This window comes from Seriola lalandi, unplaced genomic scaffold, assembly GCF_002814215.2.
Source record: "Seriola lalandi dorsalis isolate HSWRI2012SDOR001 ecotype SW California unplaced genomic scaffold, Sedor1 jcf7180002054281, whole genome shotgun sequence".
NCBI lineage: Eukaryota > Metazoa > Chordata > Actinopteri > Carangiformes > Carangidae > Seriola > Seriola lalandi.
The window spans coordinates 196,067-216,091 of record NW_019524834.1 but is presented as its reverse complement, the minus strand read 5'-3'; the positions used below and the strand labels follow the sequence as shown (position 1 = coordinate 216,091).

The 20,025-nt window shown below is 38.8% G+C and overlaps 1 protein-coding gene across 3 annotated transcripts in view; it reads left to right on the top strand.

Moving 5' to 3' along the window:
* The window catches only part of kcnab1a (potassium voltage-gated channel subfamily A regulatory beta subunit 1a), a 93,217-nt gene that overhangs the window by 49,777 nt on the left and 23,415 nt on the right, over positions 1 to 20,025 (top strand). For all 3 annotated transcript variants that reach the window (XM_023405667.2, XM_087173780.1, XM_023405668.2), the window contains exon 2: positions 13,660 to 13,703. In XM_023405667.2, the coding sequence (XP_023261435.1) occupies positions 13,660 to 13,703 (44 nt within the window). The remainder of the gene's footprint in view (positions 1 to 13,659; positions 13,704 to 20,025) is intronic.

The following is a 20,025-nucleotide window of genomic DNA, read 5'->3' as shown; positions in this document are numbered from 1 at the left end:
TTACACATGATGAAAGGCCCCTAAACGATGTCACAGCCCATCAGACTGAATCTGTTTTTCTTTAATCTGAGCGACACCTTGAAACAAACTGTGTCTTTGGGAAAAGAGTCTTAAATTAGGTTATTATTTATTGGAAAAAGGAACACATAACTATTTATATTCTTCTCTCTGGGAACATATTGAGGGAAGTGGAGATCTAATTATCTGAAATCCATGCTTATACCCCAAACTGCGGCAATTATGTTTTGTTCCTTATTGTAAATAGTTCTTTCTGTAGTGGGTCAGGTATATAAAGAACCAATTATGCTTTAAGGGCACAATAGCTATTCTGGAGTCTTTACTCATTTAGTTTGCTTTGTGTGCACAGTTTAGTGACAACAGGCTTGCATGATAAACTGCACCTGCCTCACAATGTAAGCCTCAGTCCCTTTTCCATGCAACCAACTGTGGTTTGGTTTACTGTGATTATGCCAACAAAATGAAATGAGAATGAAATGTACATTTTTATGAGCATGTCGTTCATCGCCATGTGTTTCTTCAGCTAGAAAAAGACAGATGTTGATACATTATTGCTAGCAGAACATTAACAGATGAAGATAACTGAAGCACCAGAGAATGTAAATTATGGCAACGAATGCAGACAAGTCTACCAGGCTTATAGCTAAAGCCACATGGACTGAATGTAGATTTCCTAAACCTGCGGAATAAGAGGCTGAAACTCAGTTCAGTATGAGACCTTTTGACTTTTAGTTGAAAAGTGATTCTGAGTCTGAATCTTCCAGCAGTGTAAAGCTGAATCAGCTGCTTCCATACGGTAGGAAAGACTGACAGTTTTTAAATGGCCTTAACATTTCAAAACAACTGTCATCACACCCAAAATGGACAAATATGTATGACATGAACATACAAATAGTATGTAATTATTTTTTACTGTACCATAAGTAGTGTTACCATAGTTAAGTTTAGGCAAACGTGATGCACTGAGAGTCTGAAGTAAAGCATGTCCACATTCAATGTATGTGAATAGGTAATCTTCAGATATTGTCAGCTTTGGAAAATTCAAATTTTAGTCTCTCGCCATGCATGAAACAACCTCTCGTACACCCACATGTGATATCATTTTCTTTACTTTATTCTCTTGTTACAGCATTACCCTCATCAGACGATAGTTCAGCTTGTGATTCTGTAATGGTGACAGTATTCATTCTCTGGGGAAAGCTTCACAACAAGCTTTCATTTCTTAGATGTAGCAGTATTTTTAGCTGTAGTCAAATATTTATTTAACGTAATATGTTCATGTAATTTGAGGAGTTATTCAGACAGAACTGATGTATACAGTTTCTGCTTTGCTTCATTCGCAGTGCGAGTCTGAATAAACCACAATCACAAAACTGCACTTTCTCTCTGCAGATCAACACAAACTATAAATATTTGAAGAAAATATCACACAGCTCTATGGAACACCTTCACAACACACATTTCCATGTATAAATGTCCACATTGCAATTGTTGCCCTACTTGTAATGATTCCTCTATTTGTTTCAGTCTTTACGCAGCACATCAGCTTACATTAGTTTTTTGGTATTCTGTGTCTCCTTTTAACAATGGCATCTTTTCATTTACTGAATGTTAATTCCTCAGTGCTTCACTTAGACATTCCTGGTGGACTCTCCCTTCTGTTCAAATAAAATGCTCATTTGAAATCATGCCTCTCTAATGTAACGGCCATGACCCAGTAGATGAAAGAAATGCTTATTTGTTTAAATAATTCATTACCAGCCCGGTTCTGTTGTCAGATAGACACTGGATCAGCATTGTTCCCCTGCTATAGGCTGCATATATTAGACCACTTGGTCTATGGGGAGGGGTGATGTCAGGTGGTTTGATTGTATCTCTCACCATTATCCTCAGACTCACTGACTATAATGCAAACTAATCCCCCTGAAATAGCATGACAGTGATGTAGCCTGCGCGCTAAACAATTCCTAATATATTTATGATACGTTATGCACAGTAAGTATGCATTAAAATGTAACCACAGCTCTCAATCAATTTTCATTTGTGTAATAGAAAGAAAATTTAAATTAAAATGTTCCCATGCAAGTGCACTTAAGTCTTTCTTGCCATTGTTCATTGGCCTGTGTTTTTTCCAATCCATTTTCAACATGGTGCCTACAGTCGTCGCCTAAAATAAAAGTAAATGTTCCCCACTTCACACTCAACGTTGCTCAAAGGCATCTTGGCAGCGGTTGTTGAGGCAGGTGATGTACAGTGCCATTTCGTTCCAGCTAAGATCTTCTAGTGACGAAACTGCTCAGGTACAGCATTTCTGAGTTGGCTGCTCTCTGTTTGTCCACCTCCTTCTGCCGCTGGCCACATCTCTGCAGCACGGCAGTGAATCTCAGCACAGGGTAACAAATCAACCTTGTTGTTCCCCTATATAACAGCAGAGAAGCTGCTCAGGTGGCAGCAGTAGGCAGACTGATTTTTGGACATCGGATAGAAAATTCTGCTGAGTTTTATTGCAAAGCCGTTGGTCTGGCTTACTTCCCTGTCTCTTCTCTTAATTTTTAAATTTTAATAATGCACAATGCAAAGTCATCACTGCTAGCGGCTGAGCTCCAATCTGTCTCCTCTTCTTTGAAAATGAAGGCTTAAATTAATCTGAGTGTGTGTTCTGGTGGGTGTGCATGTGTTGCACTGAGAGTGAGAATCTACAGATGTATATCTGAAAAAGGATCTTTGAGAATACCCTTGTATGTCCTCTTTTACTTATCATTTTTCATCACAGTGTGAGTTTTTTTATTTTATTTTGTCAGCTTAATTCCTCATTTGGTTGCAGAGAATTGCAGGCAGAAAGACATACTAATCCCTATTTTAACTGGATTAGCATTTTTCTGAAGCTGGTAATAGAGGATGTTGCGAGTGGCATCCTTAATTTTAATCCAATGTGAATCTGCTGTGCCTATAATTTTTAAAATCCTGTGAAGTACAGAACAACCTAGTTGTGTTCAGCCAACAATTAACAGTAAAACACAGACTAATTTGGCCTGACATGTAAAGTAATACTACATTGTGTTTATATCTTTCAACATGTTGTCTGGCCAGATGCTCATGTAAGCGGAAGTGCAGATCAGCATGTTTTCTGTCCAAGCTGAGAGCTTTATCCAATATAATAGATTCCTATACACATAACATGGAAAAATTACATTATAGGACCTACCCTAGTAAAATTAGTCCAGGCTGTATAGTGATATAAATGCACGGCAAAAAGCAAGGCCATGAAATCAATAACACTGAAGTATGCATGTAATGTGCAGGCTGCACACATTTGTAGTTTATTTTATAGGCACAAAACCAGGGCATCGCTGTACAACAACATTTGTGTATGTATGTACAGTATATTTGTGCCTGCATATACGGTATGTAAACACATCGTCAGTTCTGTTGTATTTTGCTACATGGGCCTGGGAATGATAAATGTAAGACAAACACTGGCGTCATAACAATAATAATCATAATAACAATAATAATCATAATCATAGTCATATTCCTTGTCAGGGCAGCATATTGCAGATATGTGTACAGTATGTTTCAGGATGATAATCCAATACAATCCAAATGAAAGAGATACTGTATTAAACTGCATGTACTAGAATACTTTATAGTACCTTCTGTCTGACTGTAGTTGAAATCTAATGTTTTTAAATCGACACAATGCATTATGATACCAATCTCTCATATATCAGAAGTGGCACATTTACTACAGTTGGAGACCAGAGGATCACTGACATTCATCACTATCTCTTTGGTAAATAATATTTTGTGTTCGCGTGATGTGGTTTGTTGATGGCATTTTGATTACATGCCAGATAAAACAAGGTCACTTGGGAGATTGGTCTCTCTGTCTAGCTATCCATCCCTCCTTCCTTCCTTCTTCCCATCTTTTTTTTGGAAGGGATCCCAATTCAACAGCAGAAAAAGCCAAAGGGACATTTTTAATATATTTGTGATTATGGTGCAGAATCTCTTAACACTTAATACAGGATTGCATTACAATTGCCTTCAAGCTCTGTGTGTGTGTGTGTGTGTGTGTGTGTGTGTGTGTGTGTGTGTGTGTGTGTGTGTGCCCCTGTGGTTGTAGTCTTTGCTGAAGGAGAATCTGGGATCTTCTAAGAATCTCATTTGGTATTTGTTTTGTTCTGCTTTCAGGCTTTGAGTCATCGAGGTCCACAGTCAAGGTTTTGGGAAATTAAACCAGAGCATGCTCTTCTTACACAGATTGATTTTTTTTTTTCCTTTCTCAAATAAAGAACACGAAACAATGGTGTAATGGTCTGAAACAGTGTTTTGTATAACATGTATGAGCCCATGATGATCGATCCACTTGCTGCCGGTGTCTTGCAATATTAACAAGTTCAGAAGAACAGTCATGAATCTCTGCTTCCTTAGACTTGTGCCACTGTCATTTGTAAGGAGTTATCCTCAAGCCACACTCCTCTGTGTTTGCAATAACTCATAACGCTGATGTGTTTGATGTCGACAGAACTCAACAAGACATCTCACATCGGAAACCAAAGCAGAGTTTGTACCAACAAAAAAAAAAAAAGTTTTACTTCTTTGAAAATGAAACTGGCAGGGAAACAGCTTCTCCTCCTTTGTCAGCATTTATTCCACAGTCTGTCCTTCATTTGCACTTGAAGTTGCTGCAGCTCCTCACAACAATATGATAATCTTCCTCAGAATGCCCCCTCCAGTGCAGTGTTTGGCAATTGTTTGAAAAACCTCGGATTTCCATCAGCACCTCTGAAAATTGAAGGGAAATTGATTTGTGTGTGCGTGTGCGTGTGTGTGTGTGTATACAGTATGTGTGAAAGGCAGGTGGGACTCTGTTTTAGGATGATTGATACCAGTTTTGTTCAATAGCTGCAACAAAGAGCAAAAGGAAAATTAATTGGCTGACAGATGACAGAATTAGCTGACTGCTTGCCAAAAGAGATTCTGTAGTGTTATGGATCTTGGTTTGTGGAAATTGCTTGTCCACTCTCAGATGTACAGCGTTTCTATAGCTTTTTAAACCTGTCAGGCTCTGTTTCTGAACAGCAAGACCACTTGACAACAGATAGATCAGAGAGTTTGACAGAATGATTCAGGCCTAATATGAGGATCTTTTGCCCACGCAGCCACTGTGAGTCATTGCATTCACACTCAGGGTTGTGTCCTTCTCTAACTATTCATCTGTGTGCACAATTACTGGTGGCTGCGGATGTATACACATACATAAATGCGTCTGAACTGTCTTAAACATATTAAAATCCACTCCAGCCTCTCATCAGTACCTTTCCCTTCATGGCCGAAGGTACTACAACAACACAATTGTATGCTTGCAAATACATGCCCAGCTTATCCCAGTGAGCTTGAAGCTAATTGTGTGTAATTTGCATTTTGAGTATCTAACTCAATGCAAATTTGCCTCAGGAGAAAAATCAAGAGTTATGTGTGTATTTTTTATAACAAGGGGACCACCAGGACAAGCAGCCCTGTTCTAACAGAGCTGAAAGGATGCAAGTGGCCACATAATGATCCATTATGGCTCCCGCTGGTATGCTTCTACTGTGGGTGTTGAATTACAGTACACTGCACGTTCTTTATTATTTTCTTATATAGGGAGCTGAATGTATTCCTCATGTCAGATTAGCCATTACCCAAGAGGAATTCTTTTATCATCTCAAAAAGCTGAATCATTGAGACTGTCCTCTCATCAGAGAAAGAAACAATTATTTTGTTGGCACTCAAGCACTACAGCTCCCATGAGTCTCAGCTACGGGGACGCTATAAACACTGCATCACAGCTGTAGTTAAGGAAAGCCAACAATAATGATTCTCATGACTGCCCACTTTAACTCAGAATATGGGCAGAAAAATCAGTATAGTGTTCCAGCTGTTTTAGAAACAGATGAAGCAAACTCTCAACAACAACATGAGGTCATAGCTTGAGAAGGCAGCAGTGTTTTTTTGTGGTTATCCTCACATATTCACCATTGGAACTAAGTCTGTATTCCTGACTTCAGATACAGATTTACAAACTAAGAGCAGTACAGCAGGCTACATACAAATAGCTACACATGTTCATATAACATGTATGTATTTAAGTAGGTTCTGCATATTTCAATATTATTCTATACCTGTGTGGGTGGGTGAAGCATTAGTGGGATGCAGAGAGCAACATGAAGGAGTTTGAACATGAGCATCATAATGTATTCTCTGTTACTGTCTATTTCTGTCAAGAAGTTTGTTTTATGCTGATAGCAGGAGGAGCTGAGGTCTCCATGAGAAACAAGACTAAAGAAGATTATTGTGATTGTTTTTAACACGTGTATGATATGACTCAAGACTTAATGATAGTCATTCACTCGCTCCACAGTATGGGTACAGTAATACTATGTGTCTTTTGCATGATCTGATGCCAAATTATATACACTCATGCACACGTGCACGTGAGGCACCACCACAAATCTCTCCATACTCACAATTACTGCTCTTGTCACAGTATATATTGCAGCTGCAACTGTGAAGGTGTCAAAAGACTGATTGGCTGGAAGTGTGCTTCCTACTGGTACCATTGGCGGTGTTATCTCGCCTCGCTTGCTCTGTGACAGCTTTTATATTACTCCCATACACAGGCTGCAGCATTACTCTGCCTGGATGTAGGCTTTGAGGGCTGCCCTCCTCACTCCTCCCCACACACACACACACACACACACACACACACACACACACACACACACACGCACACGCACACTCTACCCCACCCACCCACTCAGTGCTCAGACTTTGATAGGCACGAAATAGCCCCACTGCTGAGATTGCACGTTAGTTCATAGAAACGGTTCTGCTCATAAGGACACACAGGTACTGCCGCACACAGGCACAACATGCAAGCAAGTGCAAATGCATTTATAGCTGAGCATCTGCACCCACCATATAGACAAATGCATTCATGTATTTATGCATGCATTCATGCATGCATGACTGAATAGGCACATTCACACAACCTCATATGCACATACAGATTTCTTCCTTTTCAAAAAAGACTTTTCAAGAAAGATGGTTGTGATTTTTGAGGTGAAGCATTGGGCTAAAGGTAACTCAGAGGATTGTGCTGTGGGGCTGCAGCCTGCAGTATATTACAGTGCATGAGATAAGAAAGAGGATGTGAGGAGAGAAAACTTGCCCTGTGTTCTGTAGGTTTGTCAGCACATTGCTGAGGTGTGATGGAGTAAGTGATGTTTTTTTCTCTCTCACTTGGCGAGCTGAGGACATCTTCTCATTTTTCATCCCTGATTATAATTAAACTTTTATTTCAGTTGGTACATCATTATTCACCTCACATATATTCAAACCAGTTTGCTCTGTGTGACCTGTTCCTCCTTGGTGCAGTTTGTCTTTTTTCCCTCTTTTGTCTTTTGATCCTCAGTTTTCCCCTTTTTTTTTTTTTTTTCTTTAAACAAATTTACATCTGGCTGACATGTTTGCATTAAGGCTTTTTTGTCCTGTTTGCTTCATTGAATTTGATTGATGTTTTGATAGTTGTTAATCTCAACAGATCTGTTTTGGGTCTTCAATTTTTTGAATCAGTCATCACAACCATCTCTCTCTCTTTCGCTCTCTCTCTTATCGTAATTACTCAGTCAATTGAATATGGAGTGATAATTAGTCTACCAAACACGATAATTATCTGCAGATGGCTTACTTTCCTCTCAAGTGAAGTCATTAGCAATGCAGCCTTTTTACGAACAGAAGTCATTTCTGCGTAAACCAGGCACCTTGAGAGATGATGCGATTAGTATTGATGAATGTGTGCAGTAGAGAGGTCGCAGTGTTTTCATGTTTAGAAAGAAAATAATAATGATAACTTTATTTATCATGCACAAAGTCCTTACAGTAAAGACAAGAAATAAATCAAAAAGATAATTCTAAAGTAAAATATGAAAATTATTCCAATAACAATGTATTTTAGATTTTTTTTTACACTGAAATAAACTGGGATGAAGTTGACAGGAGAGTACAGACACAACCTACTACTCTTACATTTCACTTCAATGTGAAGCACATTGAGTTTATCTGTCATGAAATGGGCTTTATAAATAGAATTGTCTTGCCTGCTGTAGCTTTAAGTATAGACAGACAAACATGGCAACAGGGAGAAAGTAAAGGTGTATCCATTCACAATATGAGGTGATTTCTGAGTCACAGAGTTGATAGTTATGACTTGCATTACACGTGTGATAGTTGGATTTAAGCAGCATATTTATAACTTGAAGATGAGAAAATAACAGAGGCAGAGGCAGAAACACACAGTGGAGTTATAAGTGATATAAACATTGAAGAAACATGAACAGTGGGGTGATGTTACCATAGACAAACGGTGTATGTTGCCAGAATTTGGGTGATTACTGTAACACTGTAACCTACTTTATGTGGAGCTCAGGTGGCCTTAGGCACGCAGCCCCCGCCTCCTCCTGGTCCTCTCTCTCTCTCCCCACATAATTTTACATTTGATGGAGAAGTGTGTTTGGCGGTCTCTTGTGACTCATATCTGTTTTTCTATCGTAAACAGTAATTCAGTTTTCACTTTCAAATCGGCCACAAAAGTGAAACCAATCCCTCTGGAGGCCAGCCACAAAATCATTAAAGGAAAAGTACACCCAGAAATAAAACTACTTACAAGGGCAGCCAAGTTGTCACATATCGCTTGTCTTTATCGGCTCTCGCCAAAATAGCGTCCAGGGCTTTATTCTTTTAGGGTTTAAACAAGGACAAACACACAGGAGGACCCACTGTGACTGCTAAGTGTTTCCCAGTTACAAATAAAAGAATAAAAGTACATAAAAAGAGACTGAGATGAGTTTCCTGATCTGGAAAGTGTTAAACACACAGCAACTCTTATCCAACTGTCTCACTTGTGAAATATGTGTGAAACACATAAAGTAAACAAGTCTAGCAGTAGTAATGAACATAAATTGAATAGTCAGTCTTGTAAAATGTCTTAATCGACAAACATTTCAGTGATACACTACTCAGCTCTCAACATTAAAGCATTTTGCCCCATTTAAGGCATCGACTCGGTGCTTTTTGGCCAATTACACCCAACTCTCATGTAAAAACTAATCTCATTTCAGATCCAGACTCGAAGCATAATCTCTATATATGTATATATATATATATATATATATATATATATATATATATATATATATATAATATGTGTGTGTTTTCCTTTCTGAATACTGAGCAGCTCCCTCCTAGACTGCAGTGGAGGAGGTATGGGTGAATCAGTGACAGATCTCTGGTGATGACTGTTGACATGCAGGAGAGATAGAGAGAGGCAGAGTGTGTTTGGCAGAGAGAGGATAATATTGCCATGGTGCTGGGGGTATTAGAGAAAGTCATTACTGTCCATCATCAGGCAAATGAAGACATGTTTAAGTGGAGATGAATAGCCTCATTGATGGGGAAGGCTTGTTATGGTAGATGTGTTCAGAAAAGCAGCTTTGGGGGGGGGTTCATATTTCAATAAATATTTGATGGGTGAGGACAGCTGGATTAGTGTGTGTGTGTGTGTGTGTGTGTGTGTGTGTGTGTGTGTGTATATATAATATACACACACACACACACACACACACACACACACACACACACACACACACACACACACATTGCTATAAGCATTTGAATATCTAAGATGAGCTATTTGAAAAGGGTTTTAAATGAAGGAGAAGATCATTTTCTCACTCCATCACCCAAGTGGGGAAATTTTATTTTCTCCTTCTCTGCACCATTCTCTCCGTCTCTTCTATTATCCCCTTTACGGCCATCCATCTCGCAATCTGCCCCTCGGAAAAGCCGAATGAAGGGATGTGTTGTGTGGGCTCAGCAGTACCCAAGCCAACCAAGCTGATCGGAGTTATTTGTTCCTTTTATTAAATAAATCAACATGGGAGAAAAAATCTGATGGTGAGCAAAAAACTGAGAAATTACAGGCAGCCATAAATGCACAGCCCCTCTAAAAGATTACTTTAGCTTCTTTCCAGTGCTCCTTTTTTTATCACACAAGAAGCGTGAATTCACATGAGTTTATGTGAATCTGCTCTTTCAAGTTTGTTTTAGGAGGAGAAACCAGTCGTGTGATACTTATTGTTTGCTACATTAATCTGGAGGTTAGTTTGTCAGGCCAGACTAACAGAAATGAATCCAGTTTTCATTGCCAAAGTTGTGGCACATAAGACTACAGTATGTGTTAAACCCATGTGCAACAACTTCCGCTTGTCACAAACATAACTCTGCAGCAAAAGTGATCTCTCTAAATGGATTGTTGGTTGTCATATTGCGCATTACAGTGTGCAGTTTTTTGCCCTGTTGGGTGATCTGTCTGTACTCCGTTCTGGCTCCAGCCGAGCTTTTCTCTTTAGATCTGAAAAAGAGTGCACCTGTATCGTCATCAGTCACGGTCGTGGCTGGGAAACGGCGACATCAGAATTAATCGCCGGTGGGGGGCATCCACTGCCTGACTCAGCACCTCTGGTCTCTGATCTAAATTCAAAAGATCGCCGTGAGTGTAGGCAGGCCTTAACTTTTGGACTTTTAAGAATATCTTCATCTTTTCTCAGGCAAGAGAAGCTACTAAACATAATTTTTATTAATCCTTTTTTACCTTCTCATTCATGTTCAGGGTCATTGGGAGGACTAAAGAATGGCCCTGTAAAAAATGAGATAAAATATAGCAAAACGCTCTGAACAGGGTTCTTCAACCCACTTAATAATACTCAGACATTAGAGGAAAAATCAAAATGTGCAAATTCCACACAGAATTCGCTTCGTCCAGGAAATCAAAACTTTGGGTGCTGATATTACATGCATGTGAAATAATGCTTAAACCACCTCTTGTTGCTGTTTTTGCAGAGCAAAAGTAACTGCTCTGTTCAAGAGCACCTTCAACGGCTTCTGTGGATATTTTATAGGTTACAGCGGATGTAATGTATCATCTGAAATTGATTTGAGGGTGGCTTGATTTTATGCCTAATTAACTATTCTGATATTGAAGGATACAGAGGATGTCGATAATGAATTACTTAACTAGTTTTGACAGGTGGGCACAAATGAAAGATTGATGACAGCTGTGAATAATGCACTCTTCAATCAATAAACAAGGCTTAGTCTGTAAAATTGATGCTTTAAATGAGGCCATGCATGTGTTTTTAACACACAAACACTTAAAACATGGGTATAAAATTCAAATTCCTTTATTTCATAATAGTTAGCAAAGGGTTTTAAAGCTGAGCTCATCTGTGCATTTCCATTGTTTTATGTTGTGGGCGGAACTGTATCCATAGGAGCTTTCAGTGAGCAATGTGTGTTTAACGGTTTGCTAATGTCCACTTCAGCAAGACACATAGTTAAGATGAACTCATGTTTTTTTCCCAGGAATTAACGGGGATTTTAGAACAGACCATGTACTATACCCCACAAGGCTAAAAACACATTATCTTTATTTTCCAGTTGTATTATAAATGTGCTGATGAAAATATACATTTCTGCTTTGTGTACCTGTTTTATGAGTCATACTTACCTGAACTGGGACATCAGTAAATCTCACCTGCTTTTATTCAAGGTGTACACAGTGTGAAGCTTAGAAGTATGATAAAGATAACAAGCTTCTAAAAAAAAATAAAAATAATGATGAGGTGGATTTTAATTTGAGATAATTTCTCAAATTGCTTCTCTAAATAAGGTTCCTGAGCAAGTATAGAAGTGCAGAGATAACAAATGATAATCTGTGCCCCCTACCTACAAGCTGATAAACTGGAGCAGCGGTTTTAGCTTTGCACCTGCTCCAAACTCTGAAGTATCTTTAAAACTGTGTGTGTGTGTGTGTGTGTGTGTGTGTGTGTGTGTGTGTGTGTGTGTGTCCCCTGTAGTATCATTAGTCCTCTGGATGCTTTTACAGGAAGTTGACATGACAGGACAATAACAGTTCCTCAAGATTGACAAGGGACAATCTACCCAGAGTGCTGGAACAGACTGTTAGGACAACCTTTGCCGTGTAACTTGCCATGTCAAGAAAATGCATTTAGAGAACACATTTAAAAACAATACATGTTGAGCAAAGTGCTATACAGAGAAACTAATAATGCAGCTAGTTAAAGCTGCACTAAACAATGTTTTTATATAAACAGTAAAACTGGTTAAAGCTGCACTGATGAAGTAAAAGATCTATTTAATAGTGAGAAATCCACAGATAATTATTATCCTAGGTCAATGAAGCATTTTAGCGTCTTTCAGCTCAATGTTTTTGTTTTAAAGCCCACAACTTTACACAAGACATATATTTTCCTTATGACATGACATTAAATATCTGATTTTAAATTTGTCAGGTAGACACAAATGAAAGATAATGTTGCTATGTGTCTGCTAGATGTGTAAATAGACAGCCATTTACAGACACTGTTGCCATATCAACTTTATAAGCTGATATTATATCAGTCTTGTGTTTACAGCTCGTAGTGCGAATTAAAAAACATGTAAATGGAATAGTAAAATATTAATTTTAGTCATAATTATTATTCATTCATTCACAATGGGTTCTTCAGATAAACTGGGTAAAGGGGCAATGACTTGGGCCAGTATAGACACTATAGTCAGCATGTCCTTGATTTAGTGGGTTAATGAGGGTGCAGTAAAGGGACGGGCTGATTAGTGTATGCATACAGTATACTCTACACACAAGAAAAAGTCCAATTTGTGGTAGGGAGTGTGTGTGGTGTTAATGACACAGCTAATGAGGCTATTGGCAAGTTAATGAGATGAGCTCAATATCTGTAGTACACACAAACACACACACAAATACACTTCCTCCATCTTTCGTGCAAGTTATTTTCTTTTCTTTCTTTTGCTAACATTCCTGACTATTGTATTATTTATTAAATTGATGTTTTCCATTTTGTACAGTCAGTGTGTTGATTCTTTCCTTTACATTCTCAACCTGTTTATCCCTGCATCATCCTCTTATTGATAACCTGGAGTTTTTCTCCTCCCTCCTGACTGGAAAGTGGCGTTAAAGAACGGATAACCATTTTGCTCCACTCTCAGGCTTCTTTCCACATACAGTACATACGCACACCTGTTTCATCATGTCGGAAGGTTGCCAGTGTCGCAGCACCTACCTGAAGCTCCGGAAAAGTGAAATTCAATTTCCTTTCTTGGAGAGATCAGTCAGACAGAAGCGCTGTCAAGCTGTCATGTGATTCTATCAGAGGCAAAGCCGCATCCATCCTCTTGTAAAAATGAAAGACCTACTTGTTATTCACTCGTCTGTCTCCTTGACGTCATGCAGCATACATACACAATTTTTTAATCTACCACAGGCTGAAATGTCCATAAAAAGCACTTTTAATGGGATTAAGGCAGAGTTTGTTATGGCTGATTCTTATTCCTTTGATGCCGTCTACATTTCTACGTGTTTACAGAATCATCAATACTGATCTTCTTTTTGAAGAGGTGGTTGTCCACAACAGCGTATGAATCACCGGAGCCTTTGCTTTATCTGGTTAAATGTGTGTGTAATTTTTCTAATTCCTTTTTTTGTGTGTGTGTTTGCAGGAATCTGGGAAAGTCAGGACTCAGAGTATCTTGCTTAGGACTGGGTGAGTAGACTGCACTTTCTGCTTCACGACCCAGATTACATTTCTCCATCAGGCCTTACTTAGGAAACAACTGCTCAAATCACATGGACTAAACAAATGTATTGTTTCTCTGCTGTTCTGGAGCATATGTGTTAGATGATGTTGCATTAAGTCACTTACACACTTAATTAAGAAACTTGTTAATAATGGGAAAAGTTTAACAGACATTAAACTTGGTTTGTCCTGTTTCATTATTACACTAACAACTCTACTGTAGTTCAGTCCCCTACATCCTGGTTCAAACAGTTACAAACACACAAACACTTGCAGCATTCTCACTGATATGATAGCTCTGTATCTGTCTGTGTGTGTGTGTGTGTGCGCATGTGTGTGTGGCCGTATCACTGTGGGTTGCTGGTAAAAGTTCTTCACTTCTTGTACAAGAGAGTCAAACCCACCCCCAACTCAGCTTCAATATTTAGCATGAGAGTGGGAAGAGGACAACACACACACACACACCCTGTAGCCAGCATACCTATTTCTGCCAATGTGAAGAGCTCTCAAACAACAACAGAGGACTGTGTGTCCACAAAAAATATTAGCCCAATGTTCCCTGGCTCTTTTATTGGAAGAACTCCTGGACGTGACACGCAAACACATTTGGACAAATAAAATGCAGTAGAAGCCAGGCGAAGCCAGCCAGGCGCATACAAGCTCTTATACAAACATGCAAGACAATAAAGACTGATAAAGTAAATCTAGGATAAATCTCAGTAGTAGTTCTCTAGTAAATTACTGGAATATTATTATGGATGATAATGTGGTGACCTGACAAGATGACATCTCAAAAACGTGGTTTCTTGCTGGGAGCGGGTGGTGGTAATTGTCACGTGACGGCCATCGTTGTCTTTATAATACAACAGGTTGTAATAGCGCTACAAATAACTCCTTTAAATAAAACGGTACCATTGCATTTAGGAACTGAAATGTACCTGAAAGGCGGAGCGTAGAATTTTATATGAGCAACTTTTGTTATGGTTTGTAGAAATTGTCCCCCCCCCAAAAAAAAAGAAAAAAAAAAAAACTGGCTTTGCAATGTATTTTTAAAGTGACTCATGACTGAGCTTTAGATATACATATTATTTACAGTGCATTTGTAAAGTTTAGACCCTGTCAATATGTCCACAGGGTGCACTGAGAACCAAATACATATGCTATATACTATACATAGTATAATACTAATAATAAACACACAATTAGATACATGGTTAATTTATGCATGATATTCATATTTATACATGAGTCCAGTTCTTGAAGTTTGAGAGAAAATAGAAATCATCACCAACTCTGTTTCACAGAAATTAAAATATTTGTTTTCTCTGTCCAATTTCTGGTGGAAAACCGACTGAAACTGTACATGACGTTCCAATTATAGTCTCTGCTCTCTAATAGCATTTATAAATAAGTCAAGTTCTTGTCTCCAGAGTCCACACACACCCCCGAAATCTCAGAGATTTTAGAAAAGGAAATTAAGAGTGTGTTTTAAAGTGAAACATTGCTCTACATCATTGATACCAGAATACATAAACATGAATCACATGATAAATAATGAACGTAGCTGCTTGGTCCAAACAACGTAACTCAAATTGTTTGGGCTTACAGAACAAAAAGGGTATCTCTATTATCTTAGGCACTATTTTCATATTGATGAGATTCGGTTCTGTGAATACAGTAAAAACCAAATGTGAAAAAAGGTGTTTTCATCTACCGGGAAGATAACAGCACAACCAAAAGTATGACATTTCAAGAGATACAGTTAACAGTATTTCTGTATCAGACCTGCAGGATGGTCAGGATTAGATAAAACACCATTCTCACTGTTATCTCTGCTCAGAGGGAGCCCTTCAGGGTGCAGCTCAGCCTCCATCCCGTAAATCGGATCAAAACTTCTGGTGCTCATTGGGACATGAGCTTTACCCGGCTTAGACAGGCTGACTTTGACCAGTCTTTACCCACAGAGGACGCTTCAGTCGTGGTTTTAAGAGTGAGGGTTTTTTTAGTCAGCAGTGTTAGAGGAGACATATCCTGCAGAATGTTTAGCTCTACTTTTGGCATCCTTTCTAGTCCAGGTTTAAACTTTTGTTGATTCTTTATCAACACTCCCAATTTTAGGCTCTTTTCAGTAACACCTGTGCATCTCCTTCAAACCGCTACAAATCCCAGAGTGATGTCTAAGTAGTACTTCTGCTGAATAAGCTTCCTCCTACTGACTGAGGAGCTCTTGCCAGTCTCATATATGGAGGCAACTTTCTTGCATGGATTTCAACCATTTGAAGCTTCCTGATTTAGTTTTTCAGTTATATTTTTCACCAGCTTCAGGCTAAACTCACTACATTTAGTACTATGTAGTGTTGTGATACATGCATCATTTGTGATGCTTGATATTAAATATCACTAGATAGCACAGGGTTGAATTTCTGTTTTCATTTTCACTTTTACAGGCCTTACCTGATTGCGTCCTTTAAGTCTTCCTCCACTGAAATACATGTTTTTTGCTCATTGTTATTTCATTAGGCACAGATGGATGTACAGTATGTGCAGAGTTTAAAAGGCTGTTTTCACATGCATGTGCTAAAAGGGCAGGAAATTTCTCTGTGCTCACCTTGAATCTAAAATTATCATGACATCGCAACTAGTTTTGAAGCCAATCATGCTCCACTTACACACTTGTGAAGAAAGAATTTAAGAACTACATTTAAGGGGGAAGTTTTAAAATACAAATAGAAGGCATCTCTCATTGTCTCATTGTTTTAGTGTGTGTGTTATTGTATATGAGTCGTGCTTTTGTTGGTTTGGTTTCATTTAAGCTCTGATACGTGATCTTAGTGCATCAGGACACTAAAAACCTTTTTAATTGAAAGTGACAGCTTGCTGAATGTATTGGTGAATAAAAGGGACAGTGACATTGAACCAAAAGGATTTTCCCTGGTGTCAGTGGTAGATTACATCCAAAGTGGCCTTTTGGTGCCATGCAGAACTTTTGTTTTTCAGGGTGTAATGTCTGGCTCCCAGGCTTCCTCTGAGCACTGCTGCCCCGGGTGGTTCATGGTAAACTGAGAGGTCTGACTCAGACTGGCTTAACTGCACGGTGCAGAAAAGGTCAGCATAATGCCAGCTGCCTGCCACATGCTGCGCCCAGGGCGGACATGATGCTGGCAGGGGAGAGGAGGAAGAGAGAGGGCCAAGAGCAGGAAGCTAAACGGTGTTTCACTGTTTAAACTTCAAGGAATAGTGCCAAGATGGTTGAAGATATTGTGTGTGTGTGTGTGTGTGTGTGTGTGTGTGTGTGTGTGTGTGTGTGTGTGTGTCTGGATATTGTCAAAGTTCCACCACAACAAAAATCATCATTCAGAAGCACATATTCACAATCACACTCCTGACTGACAGCGCAATGAAAAAAGAATACAACTCAACATTCAGTCAAGTTAAACTGTGATTCTGTCATGTGTTTCCATTCATCATTGGTTTGTGTGATCCACAGCCAGGAGGAGATGTAACTGTTGCAGGAGTCACAATCTTTAAAGAGCCAATCTTCAACTGCATGATGATGCCCCTAGAGAAATACTGTCTCAACCAGCACCGGCTTAATTTACATAATGGTTTAATCAGTTGAAGACCTCTTTTTCACAGAAATTCACTTTTTCCTTTTTGCTTCTCAGAATTCCCACAGCCTGTTCCCACACTTCACACAAGGCAACTCGCAGAATGTCGCCACTAATCCTGAGATTTAGGCCGCTTTTCGAGCTTTAACGTTGTTTGAGTTTTACATCAAAGCATTAGACACTGTTGACACTGTAGCTGTTGTTTATGAAAAATGTAAATTCAAATGATATTACTGTATCTTTGCTCACTGAACTACAGCTGCAGTGTGACTCAGGACCCAAGGCTGCTTTTAAAACTTTGAAACAGGCTAAAAACCAGGATGTGTTATACATGAAATATCCAAATGTTATGTAACAATAAAGTATGAGGTTTGACCTTGACATGGAGTGACTGGGTAAGAAATGCTTCACTCTGGAGCTACAAGGAAAATAATAAATGATTGCTATGGCATTTCAGATTCAAAGCAAGAAGGAAAAGTGAAACTCAGAAAACCTTTCTAAATCACTTGTATGTATGTAAGACACTACGTAACGGATAACAATGCAAAGAGGATTCCTTATTTTGTGTAGCCCTAAATTTAATCTTAAATCCTTTCTTGTTTACTTCTGTTGTATGCTGGAGAGCCATTTGATTTTCCATGATCATGATGGATTTCTATTACATTCAATTAGCTGAGGCTTGTACATTTAATTTTCAAATAGTTGAAAAAGGTTGGAGTGGCTTGTACTGAAGAATTCAGAAATGTACCATTACCATTTAAATGTGTTTAAAAAAAATTATACTTTTTTCTATTTAACTCAGTCAGTAGAAACAGTTTTGACCTGCAGAATAAGTCACGTATCACCTGACTGACCATTTATAAGTCTGCATTTCAAGAAATATGCAGCTTTTCCTCTCTTCTTACTATTTCTATAACTTTTTGCAATTTAAAATTTAAATTGAGTTTACTTCATCATCTTTTTCTAGTTGGCTGCATTTATTCACCCACATTCAACTCCACTACTCATACACACATTTTAAATGTGTGTAGCTGAAGAATTAATAAGACTATCAATTAAATATTCTGGAGACTGTTTTTACCAAAGCTGCTTCTTTGAGCTTGGGCTCATTTACTGTTTGCTAATGTAGGAGAGTTTCTGTACAAGTGAATTAACATTCAACATTCACCGTCATTATCCCAGGGACAGAGTGCAGGACGGAGGGAGGGGCGATGAGATGAGAACAGGGAAAAGAGGGAGATGAAAGATGAGACTTCTGTCTTCTGTCAGTCTCTGTCACACCCCCTGCTTTTCTCTCTGTGAAGCCAGCATCTCCTCTTCCACCTCTCTGTAAGGATGGAAAAGAATAAAAAAGTAATAATTATGGATTTTATTTGGAGAGAAATAAATGCCATTTTGCGTCATCATTTACTTTTTTTTTTTTGTCTCTTCTTTTTGCTTCCTCTGTCCCAGTGGGGTATTGTTCTCCCAGGTCCCAGCTGCTGGTATGAGCAGCTTATTTGGTTAAAAGAGACTGGATAGAGGTTTGCACTGTGCTGAAGCAAGATCAAGAGGGTCACACACAATTTGTCATATTGGTTCAACAGGCTTTAGAAAACCAAAAGAAAATAATATAGGAAAAAAAAGTTTTTATATTTGCAAATATTTGTTTTTTGGATTCATCATCAATCATGTTAAACAAATAAAAACATACATTTACCACACAGCAGCCTTGTACAATAACACAGTATTATAAAGTAAGTGCTGATTCCTCTCTTCAGACTGAGAAACCTGTCTCGTCGTCACTGTATACCTAAATAAAATTCAGTCTCTTGTTTTTTAGCACAAAGAGACACATTCTGAAAATCAATTCAATATCAGGTATTTCCATTCCACATACAATAAAAAAAAGTTCATTCCACATTCAAGCAGAGCACAATTTAATATCAATTCAATTTACATTCATCTGAACCTGCCACATACTGTGTAACAGCGCTCTTTGCTTACAACATGAAAACCCCCCTCACCAGTTAATTGAAACTGAATGGATTTTTTAAAAATCAGATTATCCTGAGAGAGAGGCATGGAGTGCGGATTAATTGATAAGTGAAGTGATTAGTGAATTCATCATGGCCTCTCAGCACAGGCAATCTGCTCCTGCAGATAATTCACTACCCCTTTATTCACTGCAAACAGCCAACAGTGTGACCCCAGGGAGGTCTGCGGTGGCTTCACTGTGCGGGCTCCTAATTGGCTGAGTGTGTGTTTGCATGTGCAAACCCGATTTAATTGGCTGACAAAACAGAATATTAAGTCGATGCAGAAGTTCATGATCAGCATTATCTGTCTGAAGCCATAATTTTTGTTCCCATCCTCTCACTCATGCCACAGTCTGTCCAGGTCCATATTTTTTCCTGAATGCTTGCTGTGCTGATGCGGCACAATTGATGAATCTTGAAATGGTTCTCCCAGCAAATCCTGCAGCCCTGCTGTGCACAGAGGAAGGCAGCCGGACGGATAGAGCAGACCAACATAGTCTCTTTCCCTCTACGTCTGCTGCACTTCCTTTACTCTTATCTGTTTCCTGCTCTGTCTTGCACTTTAACCTGTTCCTCTAAAGTCTGCAGCTGTGTGGTTCAGCATCCTAAAGGCCTTTTACATACATTCACAGCATGAAGGAGATCAGACAACCTCAGTCATGT